The following is a 16,671-nucleotide window of genomic DNA, read 5'->3' as shown; positions in this document are numbered from 1 at the left end:
TTGCATAATTATGATATGAATGGTTTCTAATATTCTAGTTTTCATTTTATTTAATTGATATTTGAACAGTTGGATAATTGACACAAAACCTGCTTCAAAAATAAATTTGAATTTCAACGTACAGATCAGTAACAGGCCCTTTCGACCCATGATCCCGTGCTCCCCTCTCTCCCCCACCCCCTTATATTCCCAATATCCTCAATACATTTTTGAAGGAAACCCACAGACATGTGGAGAATGTGCAAACTCCTTCAAGACAGCACAATTTGAACCCCAGTCCTGATCTCTGGTGCTGTAACAGCATTGTGCCAGCCATGCTGCCCTATCCTATTAAATGAACAGCCTTGATAAAGTTGTCCTGCGTATTTTTCATCATTTATTATGTCAAGGGTCTCTCTGTAGGGAGTTGTATGTTCTTCCCATGTCTGCGTGAGTTTCCCCAGGCCTCCAGTTTCCTCCCACCGTTCAAGGGGGTGGGTTAATTGGTGTAAGTTAGGCAGCACAAGGCTTGTGGGTGGAAATTGCCTGTTACCATGCTGGATGTCTAAATTTTAAAACTTAAAGTATTCTTCCAAATTGTGTCAAACCCTAATTGACACCCAGTTTTTTTTTGTGTTCCTCAATAGTGCTCTTGTCCGTCCGGGCAGATTTGACATGCAAGTTACAGTTCCTAGACCAGATATTCGAGGTCGAATAGAGATTCTTAAGTGGTATCTTGGCAAAGTTAAAGTTGATCCAGGTAAGCTACAGATTTTTCATAATAAGGACAAATATTGCAATGATATTTTCTGTCTGATATGACATGAACTTTACTTTTGTCATAGCAATTGATCCAGAAATTATAGCTAGAGGCACAGTGGGTTTCTCGGGAGCAGAACTGGAGAATTTGGTTAATCAAGCTGCTCTGAAAGCAGCCGTGGATGAAAAAGATCAAGTTACAATGAAAGATTTGGAATTTGCCAAGGACAAAATCCTAATGGGTATGTTCTCGATGCTTATTTTTTAACATTGTTTTGAAATTCTTTGCAGAAAGAAAATAATCAGAGGCTCGGAAAATATTAATTTATTAAGTAGATTGGTTGTATTTGTGTTCATTTACCTGATATAAAAATGATTAATGACGGTAGTCCATTTTGTGGAGATGGGGGAAGAAGCCACTGAATGGATAAAATTGTTTTTGGAACTGCATTTGTCTCGTTGCTGGGAAAATTCTGTTCTATGTATGGTACAAAATGATGTGTTTTGGTGAAATTATATCTTAAAGCTTCTCTGCGCTGATGACTATTATTGACTGCTAACAGGTCCAGAGCGCAGAAGTATTGAGATTGATACAAGAAACAAAACTATTACAGCATACCATGAATCGGGACATGCTTTAGTAGCACATTTTACAAAGAATGCCATGCCCATTAACAAAGCAACAATCATGCCAAGGGGACCAACCCTAGGACATGTAAGCATTTATGATGTTTTTTTCATGCTTTGGAAATTAAAATGCTGCTATACATCGCATATGTCAAAAGGAAGTTCTTATAGAATTGTGTATCCTCTGAGTAATTTGCTTTTTCACTCAATTTATTGTCAAAAACCTTAGATACTCTGTTCCCTTATCTAAATCATTAATTAACATTATGGAGAACTGCAGGTCTAGCACTGACCTCTGCAATACTCTGCTCACCACTGACAAACCTCCATTTATCCCAATTCTTTGCCTTCTACTAATTAACCAATTGTCTTTTCATGCAAACGTAGTGCTTCCAACTCAATACATCCTTGTCTCACGGATGTCTTTTATGCAGCATCTTATTGAGTGCCTTCCGGAAATCCAAGTGTACAACATCCACGTGTTCCTTCTATCCACTGCACTTGGTGTATTCTGAAAGAAATCTAGTAAAACTTTGTCAAATATGATCTATCCTTCCTGAATCCATGCTGTCTGTCTGATTCGAATTTCTTTTGCCATTTTTTCTTTAATGATGGCTTCAAGCATTTTCCTGACTACAGACGTTAAGCTAACTTGACTACCATGACCTCCTATTTACCTGCATCCTTTTCTTAAATAGTGGCATGGCATTTGCTGTCTTTCAATCTGATGGGAACTGTCCAGAGAATTTTGATAAATGACCAGAAATGCAGCTTCTAAATGTTGCATCATTTAATTCACTACAATGTGATGCATTTCATTAGGACCAGACAACTTTTCTACCTTGGGGCAGATGATGCACTGTGTAGTGAGATTGTGAGGAAGGATACAGTAAATAGGTAAAAATTGGAAGTGTAAGATTAAAGATACTTGGGGGGGGGGTGGGGGGAAAGGATGCTTGATGGTCAGTGCAGTCAGTCGTACAGAACAAATACAGGTCCTTCAATCCACTGATTCCTTGTGTTACTGTTGTCATTATAGAAACTGGATAGACAATTTGTGGACAAGGAGCTCCTAAAAATATCCATGTCTTAATTTCTCAGCAAATTTCTCAACCCTATTTAGTGATGTTAAGCCATAAATGTTGGTCGTTTTCACCAAGGATAATCCAAATGCTCTTCAAAATTATGACAGGGAATCTTTTAATTCCATTAGGTAGAATCTCAATGTTTTGTCTAAGTAGTTTTCAAACTTTTTCTTTCCACTCACATTTCACTTTAAGTAATCACTATGCTCTAGGTACTCTGTGATTGGTGATAGATTACTTAGTAGTATGTGAGTGGAGGGTTGGGGTGGGGAGAAAGGTGGAGAACCATTGCTCTAGACCCAATTGTTTGTGAAATCTTTTGATGGAGAAAAAGGTCATTGGTTCATTTCCTTTGGAGTTACGAAACCATTCACCTAACCACTGTTTTAATTGTCCATAATTGACTTGTATTCAAACTATTTCCACTCACATGCCACTTAAAGTAATCCCTTACTAATTAATCACAGAGCACTTATGGCATTGGAATTGTTTAAGGTGGTATGTGAGTGGTAAGAAAAAGTTTGAAAACCACTGGTCCATAAGATGAGCACTTTCAAATTAGGGCAATTTCTCTGTCTATTGGAGCACCAAAGTTTATCACTTAATATCACTAAGTCAGATTAATTTTCAATGCCTGCCTACTCTAATGCTCTAGTGTATGGAATGATTCTCGTACCTGGAACTTTAACTTAAATAAGTTTGTCAGCATTATTTCTGGATTTGTATTCTGTTGGGCTGGAAATTAAGATTAGAGTTTAAGATTTCAAGCTACATTTAGAATGTTTGCTTTTAATGTATGCATAGATGAAAAGTTTTGCTAAGAGGCCTGTATTAAGTTTCCTGTACCATCTGATTCTTCGTAGGTTTCATTATTACCGGAAAATGATATGTGGAGTGAAACTCGGGCTCAATTGCTTGCTCAAATGGACGTTAGCATGGGTGGTAGAGTTGCAGAAGAACTCATCTTTGGAATGGAGCAAATTACCACAGGTTTGAATTTATTTAGTTGCATGATAGCATAGAAGCAGAAAACAGGCCAAATTGTTCCTTTGTTCTGCTCTGCTATTCTGTAATATCACAGCTTCTCTGATCTTGGCTTCCATTTATTTTATTCCTTGGTGCCATAACCATTGATTGGTTTCCAGTTCAAAATTCTGTTCATCTTGATGTTGAGGTGCCCAGTCCTGAGAAATTCTTCCTCTTCCTTGATCTTAAATGGAGAAATGTGACTGTGCCCTTTAGTTGAAACTCCCACCAGAAATCACAACCTCTCAACATCTATCCTTTAAAGGCTCCTGAGGCTTTGTTTCAATAAGGAGTTCTTGCAATCTTTTAAATTTCCATGTTGCTTTGAATCAATGAGATTAATCTTTTCTGCAACATGCATTCAAGGAATTTAGTCAATCTTTTCTGAACACTGCCTTAATGAATGAAACCAGTACAGTTATTCCAGGTGTAGTATCCTCAAACTCATGCAAAAATTGTCTCGTGCTATGTGCTTGAGATTGTGAATGCAAGTCTGAGTAAACCCTGCTGTTTTATTTCTAGCTATTTAATGATTTTTATTTTGTTTAGAACAATACAGAACAGGAACACTCCCTTTGGTGTTTGTGTCTGTGCTGAACATGATGTCCAAATCAAACTAAAACTCTGCTGCTTGCGATTGAGAACAATCTCTCCATTCCCTTCATAGTCATGCATCTGTCTAGAAACCTATTAAATAGTATCTGCTTCCACCACTGTCCTTGGTAGGCCATTTCAGGAATCCACCACTCTGTAAAAATATTTGCCCCACACATCTCCTTTCAATTTCCTCCCTCTCACCCTCAGCACTTTCAGTGTGTGATACTTTAACTGGGAAAAGATTCGGACCATCCACCCCACCAATACCTCTCATGATTATTACAAACTTCTATCAGTTCTCCTCTCAGCCTCCTACATTCCAGAGAAAACCAAGTTTGTCCACTCTCCTCCATAACTCATAATCTCTAAACCAGACAGCATCCTGGTAATTCTCCTCTTCACATCCTTCCTGTCATTGGGCAACCAAAATGGCACATTGTACTCCAAATACAGCCTAATCAAATTTTTATAAACCTTCAACTTCCTTACTTGCATAAATAAATCCCACTGAATGAAGTCAAGCATATTATGTACCTCTACCATCCCATTTGCATGGACATGTTTAAGGAAAACTGTTAAAACTGATAAAACTGAAAACTAGGCTGGACCTAGGTTAAAGTTAACAGTCAATTATTGCTCACACTTATGTGGGAGAGAACACAGACTGCTAGTAGGGCAGCAGGGACTGCTATCATTCTGGGAGCTGTTCTCTTTCTCTCTCTCGATACAGGATTCAATAGGCTTTATATGAAGTTCAGATACAATAGGAAAGCAGTTAACAAATTTGACTGAAACATCATTTTGTAAGAGATTGCTTCACCCAGTTTCAGTTACCCCCAGATTAGACAAGATCAGTAGCCTGCAAAGTTTGTTATCCCAAATAAGGCATTCAAAACAATTATTGTTCACATTCCAGGTAATCCCAAGGCTGAATTAATCAAGACAGTTATTGTTCACATTCCAGATAACCCCAAGGCTAAATTCATCAGGTCTCACTTCCCATGTCAGCAAAATATTTCACTGCAGCAAAACTTAAAAGTATTCCACAATGCACAAGGTAAAAGGCAATACATTCCTACAGAACTATGGACGTCGACCCCCAGATACCTCTGCACATTGATACTTTAAGAGCCCTGCCATTAACTATATACATTCCCCTTACAATTGACCTTCCAAAGTGTAACATCTTGCACTTGTCTGGATTAAACTATCTGCTGTTTCTTGCCAATATCTGTAATTGATCTATATTCTGATGTATTCTTTGAAAGCCCTGTACACTGTCCGCAGCTCCACCAATCTTTGAATCGTCTACCAACCCATCTTAAGGAAGTAAATCACAAAAATCTGTAGATACCGTGGTATCCCATTACCACCCCACCTTGTTACTTTTTCATCCAAGTCATGCATATACATCACCAAACAAATGACCCCAACACTGATTACTGTAGAACACTACTAATCACAGGTGTCCAGCTTGATCACATCCTTGCAACACAGTTCTCTGCCAATTTTGTATCAATTCACTGAATCCCACATATCTGCACCTTGTGTATCTGCCAATCATGAGGTGCCTTGTCAAACACCCTTCTAAAATCAGTGTACAACACTCATTGCTTTACCCTCAGCCATCTTTGTCACTTCAAAATGCTCACTTGAGCTGGCAAAACATGACCTGACCTCAAAAGTCATGTTGCATGTCCCTGATTTGACCGTGACTTTCCAAATATGCATATATCCTATCCAAAAGTTTCCCTGCCACTGATCTGAGGTTTTCTGGCCTAGATGATCCTCTTTGAGAAAACTTACGTTAACTATTCTCCAGTCCCCTTGGACCTCTTCTGTCTTTAGTGAGGATGCAAAAGATCTTTTTGTCAATGTTTCAGCAATCACTTCTTCCTTCAATAACCTGGAATATATCCCATTAGGGCCCAGGAACTTGTCCACTTTAATGCTCCTCAAAAAATCATACACTGCTTGTTTCTTCAAGTTTGTCATAAACTTTACAGACAGCTGATCATGTTTGTCTTTTATATTTATTTAAGAAGCTTGCTTGACCAATACCATGATTTAAAAAGAGTCCCCCAGTTTTAATATTCTGCAACTAAAATGTATTTTTTTAATTCAGGTGCTTCAAGTGATTTTGACACTGCCACCAAAATAGCAAAGTTGATGGTCACAAAATTTGGCATGAGTGATAAGGTAACTTGCATTTTAATTTGTTCACAAAATATTACTGTATAGTATCAGTATTTTAAATAACAATAAAATCATTATATTGATCTCCATGTGGCCAGTGGTCTGTTTTGCATATCTGAGACACTGTAGACTTGTGTGCAGCTAATGCACATCATCAATTGAGCTGAACGACCTTGACTTATCTGCAATCTCTCTTCACTTTAATTTTCATTTCACAAATGTCAGTTTTAATTTATTTCCTCCATCTTTTTTCTCCACTTTGCACTTTCCTCAGTTTGTTCCAATGTATAAAGGATGTCCACTATATGATATTTTTTAGCCAGTTAATAATTTGCCTAAATCAAACATGGGTTATGGGTGAAATTATGGGGAGAACCATGCAAAAAATAGTGAGAGTATGGAATGAAATGTCTGTTGAAGTGGTGAATGTGGGTTTCATTTGGACATTTAAGAAAATTTTGGATGGGAGGTCTACGGTCTGGGTGCAAATCAATGGGACTAAGCATAATAATAATTTGGTATAGATTAGATGAACCTGTTTCTGTTCTAGAGTGTTATATGGTCCTATTTTAAAGTTCTTAATTAATCCAATTAAATATTCATGATCTTGACTGTGGGCAAGAAACTTAATCTGTTCCCACCGTCAGTTTATCCTGATTCTTAATCTGGTCCAAGGTCCAGTCTTTTCCCCGACGTAATTATTAGTCTCCAGCAGTAGTAGGTAATTGGTCTGCTCTCTGGTTATCATGTTTCTGCTATATTTTACAGGCTGTTCATTTGGGGGAAGTTGCTAGAGTAGCTAGTGTAGTGAGAGAGTGGGACAGAAACCAATGTTGTGGGAAGACTGTTTGAACTGCAACTGGTTTGTTGAGGCCTACAGTTCCATTTTAACTCTTCCCCACCCTGCTGAATTCCTTTATCATTCCCTCAATCCCAAAAATATCAATTCCAACCTTAAGTGAGCTTTCTTCATCCCCAAGGTAAGAAATTCCAGTAATTCATCACCTTGAATAATGAATTATTTTTCTAATTTTGGTTCTTAAATGTCATGATCTTTTGATTATGTTTTTAGCTTGGAGTAATGACTTACTCGGATCCAGAGAAAATAAGCCCAGACACCCAATCAGCAATCGAACAAGAAATCAGAATATTATTGCGAGTAAGTTTTTCAACACCTACCTAAAGCAGCACATTGAGCCAAAGTATACATTAAGGGAGGGGGGTTTCTGGTGTGATTTGTCCATAGTAACAATATATATATAATTGTGATTAAAGATCTGTGTAACATTAAGTCTGAGCATATTTGTGGAGATTGAAGAAAACTTGCTAAATCCTTCCAGTTGTTTTTAGTTTTGAACTAAGACTATAAAGAAATAGGAGCAGAATTAGACCATTAGGTCTATCAAGTCTTCTGTGTTATTTGATCCATTGAGTCTGCTGTGCCATCTGGATCATGGATGATGTACTTTTGACCTGCCTTCCTTCCATAACCTTTGGTACCCTTACTAATCAAGAACCATTAACCTCTGGTTTAAATATACCCAATGACCTGGTCTCCTCAGCTGACTGTGTCAATAAATTCCACAGATTCACCACTGAAGAAATTTCCTCTCATCCCTATTCTAAAGGGGCATTTTTTTCTGAGTCTGTGCATTCTGGACCTAGACTCTACCACTGGAAACCTCTTCTCCACATCCATTCTATCCACCCCTTTCAGTATTTGGATGGGTTTAATGAGATCCTTCTTTGTTGTTCTAAATGGTAGCAGGCACCGGCCCAGAGCCATCTAATTTTCTCATCTGTTAATCCTCTCATCCTTGGTTGGGATCATTCTCAAACCTCTGGATGTTTGACAATGTAAGGACATCATTCCTTTGATTACGGGGCCCAAAACTGTTCAAGGTATTCCAAATGAGATCTGATCAGCTCCTTGAAAATCTTCAGCATTTCATCTTTGCGTTTGTATTCTGGTCCTCTTGAAATGGGTGCTAACATTGCACTTTCCTTCTTTATTACCATCTCAACCTGCAAGTTAACCTTGAGCTAATCCTGGACGAAGACTCACAAGACCCTGTGGCCCTACACTTTCTAAATCTTCTCCAATTTAGAAAATAGTTTGTACTTTGTATTTTAAAAAAAAAAGCACATGACCATACACTTCCCAGTGCTGTATTCCATCTGCTGCCTTTCTGGTAGTTCTCCCAATCTATCCAAGTACATGGGCTAAATGGCCAGATTCTGTGCTTGTGTTCTATGCTCATGTTATTGCCATGTAGCAAGTAACAACATGGTATTGCAGCAATTATTACTGGTGCTGTCTGGAGTTTGCACATTGCCTCTGATGTGTGGATTTCCCTGAGTGGTTTTTTCTCTTTTTTTTAAAAAAAAGTAACCTGCAGATTAATTGGTAACTAAATTGCCACTTGTGTAAGTGTGACAGAAGATTGATGGGTATATGAGAGGGTAACTTAGAACATGCGGGAATAGATATGATGGTCAGCATTGGCTCAATGGGTCAATTATGATTATAGAAAGTAATAAAATAACAAAGAAGTTGTTTATACTATTGAGACAATAAATATATACATGGAAATGCAGGCCAGGGGCATTTGTGGAAAGAGCAAAAAAAAAGATATTTCCAAGTGAGGTCTTATCAGAACTTAGTGAAACAGATATTTCAAGTTTCAGAGAAGGTGAGGGGATGCAGAGCACAATGGTAATGTCTGTGATTGAGTAGTATAGGTAATTGTCCATTTAACTCCCACACTGAACTCTCTTTGGCACCATATGCTGTTCAAATGAAGTCAAACCTAAACTCGAGGAACCTTGTTTTGTTCTGCTGAACGGGAATTTTAAGAACCTGCAATGTAGAAGAGTGTGGGCCCTTTGGCAAATGATACTGTGCCAACCAACTCCACGTTAATCTGAATCTTCACTCCCTCAACTCATAATCCCTTCATTTTCTTGCACCTAGGTGCCCACTTAAGTGTCTTTTGAATATTCTTGTTGTCTTAGCCACCACCTTTGCCCCCGCCGTGCCCTCCAGGCAGCCACCTTTGCCCCCGCCGTGCCCTCCAGGCAGCCACCTTTGCCCCCGCCGTGCCCTCCAGGCAGCCACCTTTGCCCCCGCCGTGCCCTCCAGGCAGCCACCTTTGCCCCCGCCGTGCCCTCCAGGCAGCCACCTTTGCCCCCGCCGTGCCCTCCAGGCAGCCACCTTTGCCCCCGCCGTGCCCTCCAGGCAGCCACCTTTGCCCCCGCCGTGCCCTCCAGGCAGCCACCTTTGCCCCCGCCGTGCCCTCCAGGCAGCCACCTTTGCCCCCGCCGTGCCCTCCAGGCAGCCACCTTTGCCCCCGCCGTGCCCTCCAGGCAGCCACCTTTGCCCCCGCCGTGCCCTCCAGGCAGCCACCTTTGCCCCCGCCGTGCCCTCCAGGCAGCCACCTTTGCCCCCGCCGTGCCCTCCAGGCAGCCACCTTTGCCCCCGCCGTGCCCTCCAGGCAGCCACCTTTGCCCCCGCCGTGCCCTCCAGGCAGCCACCTTTGCCCCCGCCGTGCCCTCCAGGCAGCCACCTTTGCCCCCGCCGTGCCCTCCAGGCAGCCACCTTTGCCCCCGCCGTGCCCTCCAGGCAGCCACCTTTGCCCCCGCCGTGCCCTCCAGGCAGCCACCTTTGCCCCCGCCGTGCCCTCCAGGCAGCCACCTTTGCCCCCGCCGTGCCCTCCAGGCAGCCACCTTTGCCCCCGCCGTGCCCTCCAGGCAGCCACCTTTGCCCCCGCCGTGCCCTCCAGGCAGCCACCTTTGCCCCCGCCGTGCCCTCCAGGCAGCCACCTTTGCCCCCGCCGTGCCCTCCAGGCAGCCACCTTTGCCCCCGCCGTGCCCTCCAGGCAGCCACCTTTGCCCCCGCCGTGCCCTCCAGGCAGCCACCTTTGCCCCCGCCGTGCCCTCCAGGCAGCCACCTTTGCCCCCGCCGTGCCCTCCAGGCAGCCACCTTTGCCCCCGCCGTGCCCTCCAGGTAGCCACCTTTGCCCCCGCCGTGCCCTCCAGGCAGCCACCTTTGCCCCCGCCGTGCCCTCCAGGCAGCCACCTTTGCCCCCGCCGTGCCCTCCAGGCAGCCACCTTTGCCCCCGCCGTGCCCTCCAGGCAGCCACCTTTGCCCCCGCCGTGCCCTCCAGGCAGCCACCTTTGCCCCCGCCGTGCCCTCCAGGCAGCCACCTTTGCCCCCGCCGTGCCCTCCAGGCAGCCACCTTTGCCCCCGCCGTGCCCTCCAGGCAGCCACCTTTGCCCCCGCCGTGCCCTCCAGGCAGCCACCTTTGCCCCCGCGGTAGAAAAAATGTCTCTCCTAAATCCTTCGGTCACTTAAACAGATGACCTTTGATATTGGCATCTCAGGGAAAAGTTGCTGGCTGTCCATTCTACCTGTGCCTTTCAATCTTCTACACCTCTATTAACCTTTTGGACTCGGTCCTTTTTTTCAGGTACCAACAGGCCCAAATATTCAATGTCCCTGTTTTCCAGGACTGGTTTTATACCCAACCACAAGCTTGTTCATACTCTAGTATACCCATGGAGCTAGTCCGGAGTATATATTATGAAAGGTTAAAAGTGGCTGGAATCCAAAGGCTTAAGACACCTCTAATTGTCTTGGTCCAAAGAAAAAAGCCCAAGCTTGTTCTACCCTTCCTCATAAGATGTGTTCTCTGCACCCTCTCTAAAGCCTCCATGTTTTTTCAATAATGAAGTGACCAGAACTGATCACAACACTGAAAATGTGGTAAAAAAATCATCTCTCATCCTCTGGTGGTCCAAAGAAAAAAACCTAGGTTGTTCAACCTTTTGTCACATGTTCTAAATCCAGGCTGCATCCTGGTAAATATCCTCTGCACCGTCACCAAAGTTTCCACATCTTTGCTTTAATGAGGTGACCAGAACTGATCACAGTCAAGTTTACATGGATCCCATGCCTCTTGATATGAATGAGCCTACCATGGAAACCTTGTCAAATGCCTTACTAAAATTTATATGCACCACATCCACTACCTTGCCTTTATTTTGTTTTGTTACCTCCTTGAAGAGCACATGCAAGGTGTATGTGACCTGCCTCTCAAAGCCATGCTAATTCTCCTTGAGAAGATTGTGCTTCTCTAAATGCACGTAAATTATCTCCCAATAACTTACCTATTGGTGACGTAAGACTCGCTGGCCTAAAATTTCCAGGATTCTTCCTCTTGCCTTTCTTAAAAAAGGGGGTTTGCATTTACCATTTTCCAATCCTCTGCAAAGCTCAGTGCCAACTCTCCAGCAATCTCTTCCCTCACTTATTGTAAATATATTGCATCTGGACCAGCATTTACTATTCAAATATTTTTGAGAAGATCTAGCATTTCTTAAAATTAACGCATTCAAGCCTGTTCTACATTGACCTCAGGTTCACCCAGGTCCCTTCCCAGTGAACACTGTTATTCATTCTACTACCTCCAGGCACAGGTTCTCACTTTTACCCCCCCCAATCAGTCCTACCCTTTCTCTAGTCATCCTTCTATTTATCATGTATGTATAGCATGTCTTGGGATTTTCCTTAATCCTGCTTGTCAAGGCCTTCTCAATCTTTTCCTGTAATATCAGACAGACCAAGTCCACTAAAGAATCATCAAGAGGAAATAGTAAATTTTAAATTTAATTAAAAAAAAAATTTAGACATGCATCACGGTACAGGCCATTTCAGCCCATGAGTCTGTGAATTATCACCCAATTAGCCTTCAACAGTGGGAGGAAATGCTGGGGAACACCCACGTAGACATGGGGAAAATGTACAAACTCCTTGCAGACAGCATGAGATTCAAACACTGGCCCTGATCACTGGCGCCATAAAGGTGTTGCACTAACCACTTCGCTAACTGTGTTGCCAAAAGTATTAACATTCCAAAGATGCTGAGTATTTACAGCAATCTGCTTTTATTTTGGCTTACCACTGCTTTAAATGTTGTGCTCCAGTATTTTTTTATTTTTCCTTCACTCTTGCTCTTGTAGTATCTGCTAACGGCAGCACTACCAAAATGAGAGATGTCCACATAGCACAAGCGTGAACTCGTAACTGAAATTTATTTTGAATTCCTTGCACTGCTCGAGGGGCCACCCACTTTCTGTGAGGAGCACGCTGGCCTTGGGGAGTGACATCAACATGTCACAGCGTCACTAGCTGTCCAGCAGCACACAACCAGGAAGCGGCGCTGTCCCCGGGCAACAAGTTGCCATCTGTGGGCTTCTTGGAAGGGAACGGAGGGGGGCCTGCACCATCTTGTGTCAGATGACTAGGGCAGTGATTTGGCCTGTCTAACTGTGCGGTCACTCGGCCTGCTACACTCTTAATTTTCTTGCTCCTATTTGTATTTCCTCCAGTCATGGCATTTAGAATGAAGCCTTTTTCAGTTTTTCTCAACAGGTGCCATCACCCCTTGTCATTCAGCCTCATCTGGTCTCTACCTGATCACAGATATTCTTATTATTCTCTGCAATCTAGATCTTTCTCTGCAACTTAAATTAAGTTTGATTTTCAGGTTAATGCACATCATCAAACTGAAACACTGAGCAAAGATCATATCCAAGCTTAGTAATTCCATCTTTTTTGGTTTTTATCTTCTATCAAGTGAGGCTAGAAAATTAATGCAGAGTTTGGAAGAATGAGGGTTGATTCTGTTCAAACATTCAAGATTCAATGGGAGTTTGACAGTAAATACTGAGTCGTGTTCCCTTTTTTGCAACTCCTCTACAAATACCAAATAAAGGGCTAGTCGTTTAAAACCAGCAATACATTTCTATCTGGGTAGGGTAACTCTGGAATTTTCTACCTCCCAAGGTGGTAGAGGGTGCATCCTTGAATATTTAAGGTGGCAATCAAGGAGTTGAGGTTTATGGGCAATGAGGAGTTGAGGTCAGGATAATCAGTCATGATGATCTTAAAAGGCAGGGCAGACTTGAGAGGCATAGTAGCCGCCTTTGGTATCCAAAGAAGTTTTAACATTTGCTAAAGCACCACCTGCTTATCAAGATTTGATCATCATTCATGCATATTTTGAGCCAGAAACTTTCTTCAGGATGTATTTCTATTTTTCTCTGCTGTCAAAACTCCATTCATGAACATCAGGTTGTCTTAGATAAGAGAACAGGGAAAATACTTGTAAATACTTTCTTTTCTTGAATGAAAATATGAACTTTCACATTGACTTTTCAATGAAAACTCTAATTTCTGCCAAATCATGATAAATTACTAAGGCTGGCATTTTCTTTTTGTGTCAGTGCCTCAGTAATTGCCATCAATAACATACCCAAAGAAATAGCTATTCTAGCAACCTGTTGTGCCTGTAAAGTGACTACAATGGTCTCTTGTATGACTTGAGTTTCATTTGGTTTGTCTCCAAAGGCTAGTATTCTTTCAATACCCGAATTTTACATAGTGATCTCTGTGTTCATGAATGGTCGAGCTTGACTAGTGCCTCTCTCTTCAAGAAAAGAGTTAGCCTTTGGCAAGTAACAGGGCTGAATTTTAAAATAAAATGAGTGGAAATCCAGCTCTTTTATTATCTCTTTAGTTTCAGTTGACATCCTATTGCCATTGTTACAAGCCCAGAGGACCTCAAAACCAAGCAGCAATAGATATTCACCAAGACAAATGGTTACTTAAACAAAAGTTGCTTTTAATTATCTTTAAACATGAAAACAGGATCACGCTTTCACTTATCACTATTAACTAATCTAACTTAACCCTCTTTAAATTCTAAGCGCACGTGTATGTAATGTGTATGTAAGTTTAGAAAAGTTATTTGGTTCACAGTCCAATCTCACTTCTCATTCCTCCAAGTTTACTGGTTATAGGCAATTTTTATACTGTGCACAGAATTTATAAAATTCACCAGGCTTTGGTGCTTGAAAGGTAAATGTTTACTGCCCAGCAAGAGAGAGATTTGTTGCTTGCCGACACCTACAACTGATTCCTTGTAACCAGCCACTTCAGAGTCTTGCCGAAGAAACTTGCCCCATCAGGGTTCTCTAGATGATGACCTTTTTCTTTCAGGTCACAACATAGTTCCTTTTTGTTTCTCTTATTCTAAGTGAAACATGTGACAGCCATTCCTCTTCTCTTGCATGAACCACAATAGCTTTGACCAGGCTGAACTAAGCACTCACAACCCGTCTTCCGAATGGGGTTTTTGCATAAGCTTGCCAGCTTGGCCTGTTCCAGTCCCTGCAAATCCACATGACCCTCTTAGAACAGTAAGTTCCATTCAGACAGCCTGCAGCTCCGAAGAGTTCTATTGCCTATTTGTAAACAACAATCTATTAGTGAAGTCTCTTGGGCACACTCCAAAGTTTTTGCAAAGGCTTTTGGCACCAGCATGTCTAGCATGAGCAGAGCTCCAGTATTTTAAATAAGATCTGTTTTAAAGTGTTTGTATGTGACATACAAAACTTGCCCCAATTTATCTCCCAAAAACATATCTATAATCTGTCATACCATTTTGGGATTACTGAATTTGGCAAAAGTCAAGAATTGAATGTGGAATTTTCCTGGCAACATATTCTTTATTAGCTCATGTACTGGTGTATTAAATTTAAATGTATAGCACAGTAGCAGGCCCTTTTGGCCCTTGCTGTGTATTTAAATGAGCCCGTGCCCCCCCAAATACACCAATTAACCTACAACCACCGTACATTTTGAATTGTGGGAGGATGTGCAAATCACTTTCAGAAAGTGCCAGATTTGAACCTGGGTCGCTGGATCTGCAATAGCTTTACATTAACAACGCCACCCTTAACCACTTGAGTTTCAAAATTTGCCTCCAAATATTTATGTTGAACCCCTGGAATAAGAAAGAAAGTATTTCTATCAGTTACTTACCTGTGGTTTCAGTGAAAAACATTCTGAAGTAGGAGGGAAACTGCAAAAAGAGGCTGCAAGTTTTATTATTGAACAGCAAAGTACAAGTAAACTTTGTAACACAATGCTAAATATATTTTCTGTTTTGAAAAAAATACAGGAATCTTATGAACGGGCAAAGCTCATCTTGAAGACTCATGCTAAGGAACACAAAAATCTTGCAGAGGCTTTATTGAAGTATGAGACACTGGATGCCAAAGAGATACAGATAGTTCTTGAGGGAAAGAGGCTAGAACTAAAATAATCTCTTCATTGGAACAGACTTGTATTAACCAAGATGTGTACATATGTGGAAGAGCAGTAGCCCACTAAATCAAACTGTTTTAATTTTGAGGATATTATTGGTAATTTCATTCTTATAAGGTGATAATTTAAACAATGGAATTATATAATGTGCATTCAGAGTTACTTTAAATTGCAGTTAAACTATATCCATTACATTTTTAAGTGATTCTACATAATATGCTGCCTAGTGTAAAAAAAAATGTACAAGCAACAAACATTATTCCCTTTAACTATTTTTCTGCTTATTTTGTATTTTAAGTATTTATATAACACAGTGAAGTGCTTACCCCCCCCCCCCCAAAAAAATTAAATGCAGTTTTGCTTTCATCATTGAATCATTCAGGCATTTGTCCACTTTGTTGCTGGGTAATCTTTTTCATGTGTTCTCAAAATTTGGGGGTTTGGTAATAAAGGAATAATCCTCAAGCCAGAAGTGCATAGTTATATAAAAAAAAATTAATAACTGAATCACCACCAGCATGTCTTGAGTAGCAAAAGGGTCATGGATGCACACAGACTGAAGAATAGTTACCCATTCCCTGCTGTGGTGCAGGTTAAAGTGTACTGTAGGAGTTGTAAACCAGATGTATAGAAAGTTTATTGGTTATCCTTACTTTGAACTTAAGATTAACAGTAAATTCTTACTGTTTAAGTCTGAGTTTTCTTTTGATGGCGAAATAAAGATATCTTGTGCAAATTTCTGCTACAAAATACTTGTTTTATTTAATGTGTGTGTGTGTTTAAACAGTGCTATACTTTAAATTGGAATGGGGATAAAAGGCAATTTGCTAATGCTATACAGTATGTGGTTTCTTTGCAAGGAGTGTCATAGGTTTTTGCCAATACCTCGCTGCAAATAGTGGTTAATTTTATATTTTCATTTGTTTCCTCTATTAGCCATTTATATCATTTGAAAAAAGGTATCCCAGAGGATCTGTCATCTTCAGCATTTGACAATGGGACATTGGGACATGTCTGAAAGCTTTTTTTCAATCTTTTATGGAAATTCTTTAAGCATTATTTTATTTTTTTTAAAGAGCAAGTTACATCGGTTGGTTTCCTGTTAGTAAGATTTATAGAATTAAACAGTGCAGAAACCAATCCTTTGGTCCCCCATGTCCATGTCAACCAATGTACTCATCTACTTGTAATTGATGTACAGCACTCTGTGCCTTAGCAATTCAATTGCTT

The 16,671-nt window shown here is 41.1% G+C and overlaps 1 protein-coding gene across 1 annotated transcript in view; it reads left to right on the top strand.

Moving 5' to 3' along the window:
* The window catches only part of LOC138751775 (ATP-dependent zinc metalloprotease YME1L1-like), a 41,832-nt gene extending 25,655 nt beyond the window's left edge, over window positions 1-16,177 (top strand). Inside the window, exons 13-19 of the mRNA XM_069914550.1 lie at window positions 627-739; window positions 825-980; window positions 1,302-1,453; window positions 3,314-3,440; window positions 6,199-6,272; window positions 7,342-7,428; window positions 15,296-16,177. Of these exons, the coding sequence (XP_069770651.1) occupies window positions 627-739; window positions 825-980; window positions 1,302-1,453; window positions 3,314-3,440; window positions 6,199-6,272; window positions 7,342-7,428; window positions 15,296-15,439 (853 nt within the window). The 3' untranslated portion in view covers window positions 15,440-16,177. The remainder of the gene's footprint in view (window positions 1-626; window positions 740-824; window positions 981-1,301; window positions 1,454-3,313; window positions 3,441-6,198; window positions 6,273-7,341; window positions 7,429-15,295) is intronic.
* Window positions 16,178-16,671: the final 494 nt, after the last annotated feature.

Source organism: Narcine bancroftii, chromosome 1 (assembly GCF_036971445.1).
Source record: "Narcine bancroftii isolate sNarBan1 chromosome 1, sNarBan1.hap1, whole genome shotgun sequence".
NCBI lineage: Eukaryota > Metazoa > Chordata > Chondrichthyes > Torpediniformes > Narcinidae > Narcine > Narcine bancroftii.
This window is presented reverse-complemented; position numbering and strand designations above follow the sequence as displayed.